Source organism: Pomacea canaliculata, linkage group LG5, assembly GCF_003073045.1.
Source record: "Pomacea canaliculata isolate SZHN2017 linkage group LG5, ASM307304v1, whole genome shotgun sequence".
NCBI lineage: Eukaryota > Metazoa > Mollusca > Gastropoda > Architaenioglossa > Ampullariidae > Pomacea > Pomacea canaliculata.
In genome coordinates this window covers 14,697,501-14,713,731 of record NC_037594.1, presented here as the reverse complement: position 1 = coordinate 14,713,731, position 16,231 = coordinate 14,697,501, and the positions used below count along the sequence as shown (strand labels likewise).

At 40.4% G+C, this 16,231-nt stretch overlaps 3 protein-coding genes and 1 long non-coding RNA gene across 4 annotated transcripts; 1 reads left to right on the top strand and 3 right to left on the bottom strand.

The window, feature by feature from the left end:
• Positions 1–56: 56 nt before the first annotated feature.
• Positions 57–2,460, bottom strand: LOC112565103. Its single transcript, XM_025240387.1, has 3 exons — positions 2,329–2,460; positions 1,208–1,518; positions 57–563 (listed from the first exon to the last, which is right to left on the bottom strand). Exons 2-3 carry the CDS (start codon positions 1,491–1,493, stop codon positions 328–330), a joined length of 522 nt encoding a protein of 173 aa, XP_025096172.1. The 5' UTR covers positions 1,494–1,518; positions 2,329–2,460; the 3' UTR covers positions 57–327.
• LOC112565102 lies at positions 2,392–5,946 on the top strand. Its single transcript, XM_025240386.1, has 3 exons — positions 2,392–2,489; positions 3,685–3,929; positions 4,229–5,946. The coding sequence occupies exons 1-3, from the start codon at positions 2,470–2,472 to the stop codon at positions 4,528–4,530; spliced, it is 567 nt and encodes a 188-aa protein (XP_025096171.1). The 5' UTR covers positions 2,392–2,469; the 3' UTR covers positions 4,531–5,946.
• LOC112565104 lies at positions 4,984–7,025 on the bottom strand. The gene is made up of 2 exons (XR_003099346.1): positions 6,777–7,025; positions 4,984–6,296 (listed from the first exon to the last, which is right to left on the bottom strand). It is a non-coding gene; the product is annotated as an uncharacterized LOC112565104 (long non-coding RNA).
• Positions 7,026–7,217: 192 nt separating this feature from the next.
• On the bottom strand, positions 7,218–15,447 carry LOC112565422 (solute carrier family 23 member 1-like). The gene is given in 14 exon segments (XM_025240882.1): positions 7,218–8,045; positions 8,545–8,640; positions 8,848–9,018; positions 9,021–9,120; positions 9,503–9,606; positions 9,993–10,142; positions 10,319–10,475; positions 11,444–11,573; positions 11,879–12,060; positions 12,298–12,371; positions 12,752–12,893; positions 13,238–13,395; positions 14,299–14,455; positions 14,716–15,447. Coding segments are annotated over 13 exon segments (1,788 nt in total). The 5' UTR covers positions 14,390–14,455; positions 14,716–15,447; the 3' UTR covers positions 7,218–7,812.
• Positions 15,448–16,231: the final 784 nt, after the last annotated feature.

Genomic DNA, 16,231 nt, shown 5'->3' with positions numbered 1-16,231 from the left:
TAAACATAATCTCTGTGATTTTGTCATCAAAATTCCAATGACAAGAGAAGTTGGCAGTAATAAAATATATGTGCTTTCAGATAGATTGTGCACTGGAAATCAGGATGGTTACAACTCTTCATAGTTACAACTTGTCTTTTTAAAGGCTGCTTAATTAATCTATCTATAGATATTATATTTTCCTCAAAAAAATAATCAGTCCATACTGCTAACCTAAAGTCATGTACAGCAAATTTTCTTTAAGAGAGCCTTTTTAAATGTTTTGAATGATGCCATTTCAGCCTTAAAATGCTGCATAAAACTATAAATTTCTTTGATAAATTTTATCTATTTCTCTGCTACCTGTGACATGTTTCTAAATTTTATCCAGTCTTCTTCATTGTAAAAATGATAAGAGTCTCGTGGAATGCCTGGTCCATTATGCTCTTGAATCCACGTGTTGGAAGCTGGAACAAAATAGCCAGGTCCATCCCACTTTCTGTTCCATGCCTTGGTCTTGAAGGGCATCAGCTGGGGCTGGGGATCCTTGAAATGTAGATCTGGGTGCCCTGACATCGTTATGCCTGCAGCATATGTTGAACATTTGATTAATGATTGCTTGATTCACTCAGCATCTGAAACAAAGAAGCTTCATACTTTTTGTAGAATCGTTTGATTGACATTGTATGTTTTTGCACATTAGAATATAAATTACAGCAGAATTAAAAAATTATTAAATTATACTCAGCTTGAAATGCGTTTCCCATATGCAGTGGAATGTTTTATAAAAACTGTGTGCAGTCAGAAAGGGACATGAAGATGAGTACACTAGTGCCCCCATATCTGTGAGCAGTACTTTCCAAAAGCTACCATAGTTACAAAAAAAAAGGAAAATATATATAAGGACAATAGAAACTGCAAGAATCCTAAAGGCACAATGAAGACAAATTCTGGAGGGAAGCATGGGTATGGGAACAAAAAAAGATGAGTGAAGTACTGAACAGGTTTGAGTTGATGGATTTCACCATGTTTCATCCTGTGCTAGCTTCGCACTTATTTTAAAATTTGTGAACTATTTCTTTAATTTTCCCTTTCTCGGCTTGCAGATACTGAATCGGCAGGAACAAGGTAACAATTATATTTTAATTCCCTTTAGTCCTAAATAAGGTTTGAGGCAAAACAAAATTAAAGAAATAAACCTTTCCTTCCTTAAGCAAGTATAACTCACCCATTGGGAATGACTTCATGTCGCGCTTTTGCTGAAATTCTCTCCACTGATCTTCAGACTCCATAAGAATAGCATCCCTACGAGTCTCAGTGGGGAGGGAATGATAATCCACAAATGTGACCCACCGACGCTCCGATGGAATGTAGTAGCCAGGCCCACGATAGACATGCGACTTTCCATCTCCGCTCAAATAGTTGTCGACGGGCACTGGGTTGAAATAGCCTCTTTGATTGAGAAATTCTCCTCTGCTGGTACCATGGCGAGACCCATATCTCGGACCCGGCATGGTCACAATCAGATTGGAATAGTTTCTATAAAAACATTTTGTGACATACAAAATGTTTATGAAGTTTTAATTTTTAAAAAAATGTAATCAGATTTATATAGGCTTGCATGTACAATATTAAAATATGGTATGATAGCGGTGAACAATGCTCACTGTATATGCAGATGAATCAGGTAGGAATTCAATCCTGAATAAAAGGGAATGTCACAGCTTGAGTATAGACAAATGATAGCATGAGCGCTCAGTGGAAATTACACACACATAAAGTATTCTATCACGACCTGTTTTAAGCAGCCAAAAGATCATGCCAACCCCACAACCTGAGTATAAGTTAGTCAAAGAAGAAAAACTCAAGAGGTCAATGTGAAAAGGACAAAATTGAAAGCAGAACTGACAATATGTGTGACATTCTGAATAGGCCTGTATGCCGTGTTAGCATCACTTAGCTGTTTTGAGAAGTACCATTCATAAATTACATTACATGCATAAAAGATGAATCTTTGTTCTTATCACAGTGTCATTTCATGTCTGATGTTCCATAACAACAGTACAATGTTTGATCACTATTCGGATAAAAATATTGATAAAACCCATATCTGCAGGCACTTTTCTCTTGCCGACCATAGGGACGTATTTGTCCCACGCTGTATCTTGAAAACTAAGAACAATATCAGTTTCAAATAAACATTTTTAGAATCTACAGGTCATTTTACCCCTAGATGTGTCAGAATAACTAAAATTATGTGGGTACAATCCTCGATCAGTCCTCAAAAGGTTATTTTAAAACAAAATGCAATGAGACAACATAAAACAGAATTTGCTTGTATTTACTCACCTCTACAAGTGCATATTAGTCTGCTTAAAGAAACCACTGCATAAGCCTAAAACACTGCCGAGACCGATCTGCGGAAACCTATACTTCCTGTCGCTTGTGTATGCGTCGCTAAGCAACAAGCAGTTTCACGGAGTCAACAACATGGAGCAGTCAACCCAAAGGTACGGCGTTAAAACACTTGCATTTTTCATGCGTACAGCTTAAGCTGGAATGAAATGGATGTTAAATGACAAGTTTAATCTGTTAAGTGAGCGATGTTTCTCTTAGAAACAGAAAGTAGGTGCGACAATAAATAAAACTTCCGATTTTCACATGGTTTAGCTAAGGGACACAACCAGCGCTCAGTTGATAACCATTTAAAAACGCGCTGATGTCCTCACTTATTTCTCCTGTGCCCTACTTTGATTCAGACTATACGTTTAAGGTCACAGCCCTTCGAAACGCTGCTCAGTGTTTACAGCAGACGTTCTGATAGGTAAAGATTAATCTGGTCTTAATTCCATTATCAGTAGAAGTGCTAGTCTAGAATTGAATATTTTTCGCAATATATGAAGGATATTTTAACTGCAATAAAACATTAAGAGATTCAAATTATCGGTGATATTCGCAAATAGTCACCGGTTGATTCAACAAGTTTGCCGGGATTAGCAAGTTGATTCGACCACCACGCTCAATCAATTCGACCACCGAGTGCAGATCGAAGAGTGATCATACATTCGCTGCTCGATGTATGTAAACAAAACCAAACGTCATTTTAAGTCTTCTATACAAATTAGTCACGTGATATAGGCAGGTCAATCCATGTAAGAAAAGGCTGTAAAAAAGACAGGAGTTTACAGGTAACTGTACTGCTTGCACAAAAATAGCTGCGATTCCAGCAGGAATGGTGTCTGGGCCAGATGGTGGATAAAGGGTCTCATAGGATAGCCTTCGGGGCTGTTGTTGTCTACATAACAAAAGAGTTGTTTTCGTTGCCATGGTTATAGCCACAGTACCAAGGGACCCATTTCAGCGAACGTTTTAGGGCAACACATTTGAAACAGCACAATCCTGGCACTGACGAAGTGAGCACAATAGACCAGACACACGGACGGAGCAAGATGCAGGATGACACCAACCATTTTATTACCAGACGACATTGCTGATGCGTACAGATCTAAGATCTAAGATCGGAGATCTAAACTTCACATCTAGCAACTTGTCTGGTCCGTCAATCAAAAATATGAAAAGCAGTGTTTGGTTGTATAGGTGTACGACTTGTGTAGCATATGTTCTACAAATGCGCTCTCTGAATTATAAGAAAGACAATGGATGCTTATTTTGTTTTGTTTTCTTTTTTTTTGTTTTTTTTACAAGGACATCTTATCGCACCATCCCCGAGTTGCCTGCCCCCCATTACTCCACTCCTGTAAGCAACTATTTAACTGGCGATGATAAGTCCTACATATGGGCTGGAGCAGCACATTACACACCATCACAGCGCCTGTGGATCAAATACCCTGATTACCGCACCCTACCCCGAGAAACAAGGCGTGATGCGATAGATTTCCAGTCAGAAGACCAATGGGTGAACTTCATGCGGAACAGAGACCAGCCATCAGGTAAATTTGTTGTAATTGTTCCTTAAGTTGGATTTTCATGTTCAAAGTATATGCAGACGTTCTGTTAACATGAAACAGGTGCCACGTCTGTCATTCACTTGGCCTGGGCCTGGGTCGATTTGACTGTCGGTGTTGAGACGACATGGTCATGGAGGGGTCGATTCGATTCAGGCGGAAGGTCGATATTGCTGGGTCGATATGGTTTTTAGTCCAAATGACCAGCCAACGTGTTCATTGTTATCTCGTTATCAATTGATTGTGTTTCATTAATGATCTGCATTGTTTCTACACCTTGGCAGGTTACTATTACTCACGTGTTGGATTGAAAGGCTCAGACTTCCCTCCTTTAATGTTGAACGGTTATACACGAAGTCTACCATCCATGCCCTCTCGCGACATCTTTGAAAACCCTTGGCCAAAAAGTGATGCATGGGTACCACCAGTCCGCAGGGACCATGGGACTTACTATGGATACTACCATGATCGCATAGAGAAAGAGCGGGAACGCCGAAAGCGAGAGTTGCCTTTCAGCCAGAAAATAGAGCCTCTCCATGTTGTCTCCCACAAATACAACCTTCGCTGGGGATTTAATCAGCCGTGAACACGTGAACAGATCAACTTCTACCACACCCTTTTGTCACCATGGTGCACATCTAAGTTTTTGATGTCACAACATCAGTGCTACACTGTAAAATGCAATTGTAAAATAAAGCTGCTTTTTCATAAAATAATTTGTTTACATTCAGGTTGCTCAATCGCTTAAAAGCTATTGCTTTATGCAGATTTGATCACTGGATTAATGTGACATCATCAACTTTTGCAAGCTTGGTACAAACAGGAGAAGTCTGTCAGCAGTGTATGTGATAATATTTTTTCCACTGGTTTTGTTTTTTTTTTTGTTTTGCTGTTGAAGGCCAAATATTACACCAAAGTATGTTAATTGTCTCACTTTTAAAAAATTTGACTTAAAGAGGAAGTATTAATGAGAGATAATTTAACATCACTTGAAATCACTAAATGAGTAGAATGAATAAAATAGCTTCACATAAATCTGTTAGCCAGATTTAGTTCTCGTCTTTTTGTGAGGTCAAATGAAAGGAGCTGATACTTTCTGTTCTTTTGGTTTTCATACATACTTAACTATCTGGAATCCATGCTAGATCTTCAAAATCTACTGTGGTATGTTTTCTTGCTGCTCCGAAATGCCACATTTAGTTTAAGCTTAACTGATGTACATGAGTCACAAGACACCTGTATTATCATTTTTAAATATATTTTTGAAGTTGTATCTCATTTTTTTGTTGTTGCTGTTGTTATTTTTTGTACACAGATAAAATTTCACGATTGTACATATTTCTGTTTCTGGTTGCCCGGTTCTGTTTTCAGCCATTTATGTGTTGTTGATTTTTTTATTTGATCGTAATTCTTTTTTTAGAATCATATTTTAGTTGGTTGTCTATACCTATCAAACGACTACAATCTGTTGTCAACTTTGTTTATGATTAAAGCTTTCTGCAACTACCTATTGCATACGCTATTCTGGTATGCAAATAATGGTATAACAGTTATTTATGAATAAATCTGTTTACTCATATTACTAGCTCAGTTTTATGGAATAAGAAACATTTTCCTCCCAAAATTACTTGTTACGAAAGGCTTAAAACATGCTTTAAAAGAACTTTTTTTTTATCTTTTTCACAAAACGTGACGTGCCAATTTTTCTAATTTTGTTCAGTATATTCACTGCATGTGAGAATATTTTTGTCGTATTGTCTTCTTACATCAACCTGAAACATCTATTAGGATCGGTCGCTCACTGGTAAAATAAAAAAAAAAAGAAAATGTAAATTGTTATGAGATAAGCTAACTTTCTTGCGGTCTTAAAAATCTAGAACTGGTGAGAGCAAGTTTTCCATCGTGTAAACTGTGTTACTTGTACTTGCGGGATCAGACGAACTTTTGCAGTATTCCATCTCTCTTAAAGCGCATCTTCTGAGAATAAAATATTTGGTGTGCATGACAATTTCGCTTTATCTATTGCAGTGGAAGTTTGTGGAGAAATGTTTATCAATGTGTTGGAACAAAACGAGCTTCACGAGAAACAAATACAGGCAGCACAGTTCGCAAACTAGCAAAACAAAAGAGTCAGGGGGCAAAAGTGATGGAAGGAAAGAAGGAGACTATCATCTACAAAAGGAAAGATCAAAGTCGCTTGTAAAGAAGCTAAAAACAGCAAATGCACTGACACGTAATCAGCTTCACACCTGTGCTCCACGATCCCCCGATGAAATCGTGTTTCACTCCGTTCATCATGCACCAGTCGAGTGTCCCTGCGGCGTGACTGCCTTTCATTTGGCCTGTCAGCACCTAGTCAAAGAGCCAAAGCAAAAATGATGTTTTGGTCATCAACAGGCTCAAGAACTGCATGTGAAATTGTGCTACTGGATTAGTCGAACAAGCTGTGCACCTGCACAGACAGCGGCTGTCGTTGACGTGCCACAGAGGTCGAGAGAGCGAACGAATTGAAGGACAAAGAGGGAAGGGGGGGGAAGAAAAAAAAAGACAGACAGCAGGTCTTAGAGTGAGATGCAGCAGGACAGGAGATGAAATAGATCTGGGAAAAGGAGAACCATTGAAGCCCTCACACATGATAATCTTTTCTCCGAAAATGTTTACAAAAGGAACCGATAACATTTCGAGTAATGACATATCTACATTGATACTGCGTCGCAGACCCCATTGATTACTTTAGAAAAAGTTTTAAATGCATGTATGCTGACTTATACTTTCGTTCCACACAACTGACGTCCCTCAAGCTACGGCCATTACATTCGAGAATAAACTCACCCGTCACGAAGTTGGAACAGAGTTTCAACTTCTTATCTTGCATGCTCTGGACTACGAACTCGCACGGACTGGTCTTTGTCAGTCACTTAAAAACCAAGTCAATTATCCTAGCAAAGTACGTGATTTGTACCTGCGATCAACGAGCGCCACTAACAGTGTACTACGTCACGTTGGTACCCAGTCACGACATTGCCAGCCGTCAACACCAGTCAGAGCGACAGTTCAGGTTATTCGGACATTGACAGTCTGTATTTCTCGTGCTAAAGTAACAGTTTTTCAGAGCCACGAGAAATACAGACTGTCAGCGTCCGACTAATCTGAACTGTCGCTCATTCTTTCTCTCTGACTGTGCTGACTGCAGGCAATGTTGTGACTGGTGTACCAACGTGACGTAGTACACTGTTACGGTGCTCGTTGATCGCAGGTGGGAATCGTAGCGGATAATTGATTAAAGGATGAATTTTGGAGGCTGAAATTTACAGGTTAGTTTTATATCGCCTATATCTACTGATGTCTGAAAAAAACGCAAAACGTTCACATTGGTCTTTCAAAGATGTGGCTGATCATATCTTGTACTTGGGACATGCACTGAAGAAGTTTGACTTGTCGTAAATGTCCGTGTGTGCGTCTGTACAACTTGAGTGAGCTGTTGGGGGTGTACGCACATGTGGGGTGGGGGTAAGGGGCGTACGAAAGTACGAAACATAGTACAGTAAAGCAAAGTCACTTATTTTATAAAAAATTACTAAATTCATACAACATATTCAAGAACACATATGTTCGTCCTTGAAGTGTTTGGTTGGGTACAACATCGAGGATGTGTGTGTGGAGGGGGGGCGGGGGGGCACGCTACTAAAAGGAATGACATTGGTCTTCGATCAGCTGTTTCGCAATTTTTCATTACCTTAATAAGCGTGAACAGCTAAACAAACAAAAACATTTATGCGAGCGAAGATAGCAGCGCAGACTGCCTGGTCAAAGCACAGACTCCCACAACACAGTTCAGTGTGCTCAGTGTTCCCTCTTGAGTTCTCATTCACAATCTATTTTCACAATCAAAGTTTCCAGTGCTCCCAAGTCTGACTCTTTCAAAGACCGCGGAAGTGCAAATCTTGGCGGGAGGGCAAAAGGGCAGGCGACCGAGGATGACGATGCGGTGAATCAGTTTCTGGAGAAGAGGATGAATGTAGACATCCCCATGGCCGCTTGTCTTAGCAGCTACACGGGACTCCTGGCGCCATTTGATGACACCTCTGTCTCTGTCGGTACCTAAACAAACATAATGAGCATTGATGGCATGTCCATTCTGCAAAGGCAAGCTGAGCACGGAGTCGAGAAGCGAACACTTCTATTATTTACAGATTTAACACACATTTCTAAAAGTCAAACTCTAGCAAGATGGAGCAAATGTATTTCACTGACACTGGACAGCTTGGATCATTGGGTAAATCAAAAGGAGAGAAACGACTAAAACTTTAGTCATTTTTTGTGATATCGATAAATGGCTTAGGTAGATTGGCTTCCTGGCTTGCTTTGGCCAATTTACTTGTTACTTGGCTTCTTTTTCTTTTATGATTATAGTCATCTCTTTCGTTAATTTCTTTATTTGATAGTTAGCTTGCTTGTTGCTCCCAACAGAATATAACTTGATTAGTGTGATTAAATCCAGGCTTTGGGGGATATCGAAAGTATCCATCTGATGTTTTAAACCAAAAAGGGCTGAGCGGTTAACATTAACATTTTACTATAACTTAGCCCCAGTACGTACCTGGAAGAAGATTGTCCAAGACAAAAGCCACAAAACCACCCACAAACATACTTGTTGACAAGAGAACTTCTATAATCTGGTCAACTGTACTGTTACCTGAAAAATTAGGATGTTTATACATGAGGTATGCTAGGATACAGTGCACAACTTTTTGTAATCTCCAATAAAAACTCTCGATAACAATTTTGACACTCGCATGACTGAAGGCTGACAAATTCAGATGCTGAAGTCCTTTAGCAAATGCTGTTTATTGTATGAACTTCATTTGATCAGACCTCACGCCCAACACACACACACACACACCTGTTTGGATTTCGTTTTTGTTTCCTTCAATCCAACTCGGTATCGCCAAGCCGAGGAAGAGTGCCAGACCCAAGACAAACATGTTGCGCGGCCGACGTATTTCAACGTACCGAAGGTTCGAGATGCCGACAGCTGTTATCATACCAAACATGGCGAGAAACATTCCCCCGCCACAGGGTCTGGAATAGTGACGAACAGCGCCCCCAGTTTGCCGAAACAACCCACAATCATTAACAACACCCCGGCGACTTGCACCACCCTGCGACTGGCCACCTGCAAAACGAGGACAAACTAATTATGTGAGACGATGACCTGAGTCTGTCACGAGACTAAGTTCGTGTCCTAGACAGCTGTAAAAAGCGAGCAGTAGGGCGTTTTATCATGCCTTATGTCATACTGGTCTTTATCGGTGACATAAGGCTTAGTACCATAGTCCCGGACTTCAGCCATTGTCCCAAGTCATAATATTTCTCTTTGTCACAGTCCATTAAAAATAAAGAAAGAAAGAAAATAAAAATGCAAGGAAGTTAGGTTCAGGTCATGATTATGATAAACATAAGCTGTTGGCTGCTATTCTGTCACCCACATTGTATAGTATTTTAAGAGCATTACTTGCATAATATTAAGCTGACATTCGCAACTTTGAGGCCGTTACCTTCGTAATGCCAATGGCGGCCACATTTTCACTGTAAGATGTGGTTCCGTTCGCAGAGCCGAAGGCCCCTGCCAGGATACAGGCTAGACCCTCTACTCCAATACCTATTCAAAAAAGATGGGCTCTTGTGATACATTCCTCCGAGTCGTATGTCATTCACGATCAATGTTGTTACATAAACTGTAGGATTAGTTCCTCATGCACTATTTCCCCAAATGATATACTCCGCAACACTTTCAAGTGACATCTGGTGTTAAACTAAACGTCTTCCTCTTTTTCAACTCTGCATCATTTATTTTTTAATTTTTGGAAACGCTTTATTACAATTTTTAATTCCGTTGCAAGTCTCCCCCCGTCTCTCCCCCGTCGCGCAGACCTGCTACAAGCTACAAGGGTCTCCTTCCTTATGACTTTGTTTCGCTATATTTCTTGTTGACTCCTCCTAAAGAAGTAAAGGACAAAGACCAAAAAAATCGTTTTATGACATCACCTCTATTTATAGCATGGGGCGGAGGAGGAGGAGCATTGGAAAGCCGCGCGCATGCGTAGTAGTCCCCGATGGACTCAATCATGGAAGCCAACACGCCAGCCAGCATCCCGAGAACAGCTCCAACACTGATTGTGGGAAGGCCCCACTGTCCTGTCAAAGGTATACACAAACCAACATCTATTATTACTTTAAAATAAGCAAGTTATCAACATATAATTTGCGCGTGTGTATAACTATTTCTGGAAAGATAGACCATCACTAAACAGTATAATCACGGACAATTTAGTGTGATTTTGAACTATATAGTGCAATGAAAAAATACGTGCCCGGATACGGAATGCGAACCCACTGAGCATCTTTTAGAACAGACAAGCGGGCATCGGTGCGGGCCCAGAAGCCCCGGTGACCAGGATCCTGAGGCAGCGCTCCCGAGTAGGTTAAAATGAGGCAAATTAGCCAGCTGACTGTCATAGCCAGCAACACCTGATGATTTAAAAACAGAGACACTCATCACCATCATGCAGGTCCTTCTTTCAAAGATACAGTAGGTTGCAACTGTTCTATGATAACTGGAGAAAGCACGGCCCAGTATACTAAACTACAAAATATTGGAGAATGCCTTGTCTCCTTTCGCGTTTTCAGACATCACTATATAAAGTAAGAGGTGGCGTATCGTTTGTCCTCAGGTACATCTCATTAACATGTGGTCAAGCTGTAGCCTAGAGAACATAGACATACCCATGTACGTGCCTTGAGTCTTGCATGGTGTGTATTTAGACGGGTAACTCGAGACGGGAACAGGGATATTTATCTGGATTCGTGGAAATAGTATCTTGTAGAATAAAAATCCACCCGACAAAGTTAAAAATTGTGACAGTGTGTATTATATGGTCACTATATCTGCTATGCAAAAATTTAACTGGCAAATAAGAATGAATTTATATTTTAAAATTGTCATATTTAGTTTACTAATTATGCGTGCAAATAAAGGTGTCTCTCTGGCTCGCAAGGACTGTGACAATAATAGTCATGTTCTTGATTCTTACATTGATGAAATCACCAAACGAAATCGGTAAAAGAGCCTGTCTCACAGTGAGATTCGGGTATCATGGGTCCGGACCTCGGTGCGATACTTTTCTTTCTTTCGATGTGACACCTTTCGGCAGACATGATCATCTTCTTTTTTTTCGGTACTCCCCTCTCTATATATGTGTGTGTGTTTATGTTTAATAATATTAAGATGCATTTGATGGCTGGTTGATGTATGTACTTGCGTATCTTCCTGTAAGTGCTAAGACGTTTTCAATCCGTTTTTAGAGGTAGGGAAAAGTGTTATATATAAGCAAAAAGGATAAATAACTGACTTCACAACTATAAGTCTGTGATATCTCACGATGAATTAAAAAATGTTTCTTAATGCATCCTGTATATGGTTCTTACTCATCACTCACGGGGAATAACTCAAACACCCGTATCTTGGTGATTCCGCCTTGGCAGCCATGTTTGGTGATGGTACCAAAGGGGAGAGCAATGGCTGCACGATGCAAACACTGAGAAAAGACCACGATGAGTACCAGTGTCCTGCGGAAGGGAAACGTAACGGCTAAAAAATAAGCAAACATGTGCAGGAGAACAATGTCTTATAATATAAACAAGCGCTACAACAATCTAGTGACCATGATTCGAAAAGAGACAACATTAAAAACCGTTATTTTTAGAGAGTATTTTTGGAAGAAGTGCGTTACATAATCTTAACGCTGATGTGACTTCTCATCTAATAAGTGTTTTTTCCCTTTGAAGCACTGACGCTGTCTGTCTGTCTGTCTGTCTGTCTGTCTGTCTGTCTAAGACTAAATTCTTGGTGTTTATGTAAGATAACAACTTACAAGATGGCTATTCCCCACTGGTGAGAGCATTTCTGAGCCGCCACATCAAATAACGCGAGTCCCACCAGCGTTACAGTCGGCGCAATGACCAAAGGACCAATGAAGCGCAACATAATCGTCATGAGTCCGCTGAAGCCAACCACCACCTGGAACAAGGACGCCACCAGCACAGCGCCCTGAATCTGCAAAACAGATGGCATGGCTCTGAAAGAATGTTACCCACCCCTCTGATAACGAATTAACATTTCTTTCCATAACCAGATTTTCTTTTATTCTTTTTCCTGCTGTATATAGTTCATGTTATACAAGTCTTAACTACTCCTGTGCAAAAAGTCTAAAGACTGTATGCGAAAAAATTAAACGATAAAATCAAGAAGATGGAAGGAGTAGTGACACAAATAATGTTACTTATTGCATACCTCCCTCACTCTTGATTGCCACACTTCTGTATGCTCCTCACTTCCGGCGACCACAGTGTGTGCACTTCCATTGTCTGTGACACATTCATGTTACAAACAGGTGAGACAAATGTGTGTCTGAATATTTTTACGTTTTACTGAAAGAGAACACTATGAGAGAGATGTCAACCACATATATTCTGTGTACTCACGACACTCTTTTTTAGTGCTTTATATATTTGACGGACATTGTGGACCTTTGACACTCAGTGCTATTATTTTTTTTTTTTTTTTTTGTCTACAACATTTTATTTTAAGACTTTATTTATCAAGAAGTCGGCATCAGCCTCCAAATACTGAGTCAATTCTAACTGATGCAGCAGTAACTAGAATAAGTAAGTTCATTCTTAGCATCTCTCTGATTTAAAAACTTGATACTCAATACTCGATACAAATTGTGTGTAGTTGTACTTACTCTGTGTGTTGTTCATCGTAGTCGAAGAGTTATCGAAATCACCCGCGCTACAATAAAGGCAGGACATTGCCACTTGGGAAGAGACAGTATAGAGAAAGTCGGTGCTAAGAATGCAAACGTTGCACCTTGTATTATCGGCAATCTGAAAAATACCATCTTTATATCTCAAGCAGTGCATTTACTCTTGCTTTAAAATTCGAGTGTCAACAAATAAGCGAGTAAAGACAATTAGAAACTGTAGTCCTCGTCATCGTCGTCATCGTTGTCATCGTCATCATCATCGTCATTGTCGTCATCGTCGTGACTCTACTTCTTCCACCGTTGATGCCATCTGCACCTCTGACACCCTTAACAAGGAATTCCATAAAAAAAAAAAGTTAAGGAAGATTATTTTTGTTTCACCTTCTAGAGAGGTGACTCTGAAGTCGAGTAGGACCACTGGTAGTAAGTTACCACGACATGCCAGAAACTTGATCAACAACAGACCTTATTCCAAATGTCGTCTGCATTAACGTTGCAATGCCGCCAACAAAAAATATGGTGCCCACCAGCTGACTGACGGCGACAGGATCGTATGTCATGCACAGCGGCCCAGCCAACACCAGTGGCACCGACAACGTGGAGCCAAACGCTGTCAGATAATGCTGAGAGTGAGCAGAAAACGAAGATGGAAAGAATACTGGTAAATTATTCTCTTGCACATTTCATTCACCACCTTCATTGAAAATGTAAATTAATTATTATCTTTGTAGAGAATAATTTTAGTAGTGTGTGTGTGAGTTATGCCCCTTCTTCTCCGTACCCTCAACGGTTGAAAGAACAGAATTCTGATTGAGAAACTTTTTTCATACTTATTAGTTCCCTCTATTTCTTACTTAAGTCCTGTAACAAAAATAATCTATATATTTTTGGGATACAATGACCACATTTACTAATGCTTCAAGAATTGGAATCAAAATTTATGATTTATCAAATGAAATTAGTTACTACGAGTGTCCCGTGATTTGTGATTATGAACTAGCTCCGTCTTGATAGCACGTCTTAAAAAGCCATCGACAGACGACGGTGAGGAAGAGGACAGTGATGTCACGTGATCATTGACATGTGTTGCGTCAGGTTGTGTGGTCGGAGCCAAGCTTTATCAGTTTATCCGCGGAAAAAAATGAGAGAAAAGTGCGGTCATTGACAAGAGACTTGCGCGTGCAGGTGCAGATATGAAAGAAGAATAAACACAAATTTATATGTCAGTTAATAAGTGGAGGAGATTTCTGTTTTCTGTGTTGTTTTGTTTGCTGGCAACGGAATTTTTTTCAACATGTTATGGGAGCAATGTGATTTTAATGTCCAGTATCTATGTTCAGGTCTATTATCTGAATCAGGCGAAGTAGCTGTCAGGAAATTGTAATGTCTGTTTGGCCTGCTTGTCTGTCACTCTTCATCTCTCTCTCTCTCTCTCACACACACACACACACACGTTCATTATCAGATTTCATTGCTCCCAAGCTTGAAACGAGGTATTATCTTAATGTAATAAGTACTTTCTTTACCTGAAATCCCAGTAGCACGCACAGCGCCCACGGGGGATTGTCCTCTACACCATACGTCACCTCCATCACCTGTTCCTCGTCCATCACACATGACGACTGCTCATCTGCACTCTCCTCCGTTTGAGTTTCAGTCGTCTGCATCTCGATGGTCTTAAATCTTTTAAATATATTAATTAATGAATTAATTAACTGTATAGTAGTTGTGTAGAATGTATGTGAAAGATTGAGCCAGAACGTTGCAAACTACCCACTGTGTGAGTAAACACGTGTGTGTGGAGTGTGAAACGAATGAGAGGCAGAAGCCTATTTTGCCATTTACTCCTTAGAAAAACACGTTATGAAACATTTCATAAACAAATAAACTAAGCAACTACTATAATTCCAGACACTAGCAGTCACTACAAGAACTGTACTCACATGTGCTGCCGGCTTATTTTCGCCTGTCTTCATGTAAAGTTGTAGAAAATGTTGCCACGAATGGTATGTCCCTCCACTTGTGCCTGCTGGAACCGAGTGACCGTTTGTCGTCTAGTCGTGGTGTCTGGAGACAGTGTACATTCACCTGTCGCTAAGGGTGCTTTATCAGTTGAGGACCTCGGCAAGCCTTTAATATGAACGCCATTTAAGTCTCCGTGTGAACGAGAACCTTTGTTTGCATATGCCAAGCAGATGCTCGTCTGACCCATTTTGGAAACTTCTGAAAAAGGTTTTGGTTTTCGGCACTGCCAGTCTAGCGCAGCTAAAGAAAACCTGAATGCTTCATTTAGCGCGTGTGTGCCTACTGACGAATGTGCATCTTAGGATGTGGCAGCCGCAGCCATTGTCATTTCCTCTGACCGTCGGTGTGTCCGTGTGTGTTTGTCGGTCCATTCATCCATCTACACACTACATTATCCTCCAGGAACTTGGTGAAACGACTCTCTAAAATCGAAAATATTTGGTTGTTTTTTTAATCATGGACATTTATGAATACGTGTAATGCCAGTAAATTATAGGTTTATTGTATCATACATTCGTGATGGTGCTGGGTGGACGAAATACGTGGCTACGTCGGCTGCACTGCCACGTCACAGCAACCCCTAGGGTCAGCGGGCTAGCCAGAGCTACCCACTCTGATGTCTGTGTTACTTTTTCTGCTCATCCAGCTAAGCAAAGCAGGTCTGTTCTATTAAACTTATTTATTTGTTTGCTTCTTTGTTTCGATTCTGTATTTTGTCCAGTTTCTGCTTCTTTCACTTGCACTCATGCTCTCTCTCTAATTCATTCATACACTCTCTCTCTCCAGTGTGTGTGGTGGTGGTGGTGAGCCGTTCCTGACAAAGTGCTCTTGATTACCTGACACATAGATAAAGAATGTTGATGACACCAGTACCAGTCTAGGCATCAAAGAGGTTAAAGCATATTATTCATCACTTTCTTTCAGTTTACAATCAGTTCATAATTTGATGTGGATGATGGTTGGATAATGAATGAATGGTACTGGAGGCAGTGATGTCCATTATCTATATCCATTCTCTTTTCGTCTAGGTCCGTAGATCTGCGTCACATTTGGTGTCCACTGTTATTGTGTGTTTGTGTTATGCCACGTGCTGTCTTATTTATTATTTTCTCTGCCAGTGCCACGTATGGGGACCACTTCCTTGGCTAGCGGCCATTGTTGCCACATCTGCGCCTTAATGTTGCTGCTTTTCGTTTGGATCTGTGCATCGGCAACGCAGGTTTAATTCGCTGATATCTTGTCTGTAGTAGTTCTAAGAATTTCTCTACAGCTGATACAGCTACTATGCCACTCATCACTGAGAGCCAGAATCCACAGCCGTGTACTCTACTGGCGCACGTCTCTACCGCCGTTACAACAAACTCTACCTAATGGAGTCGGGTCTTCAAGGACTGTTCTGCATTTTCTACCGGTTCAATTTTTTTTATTTTTATT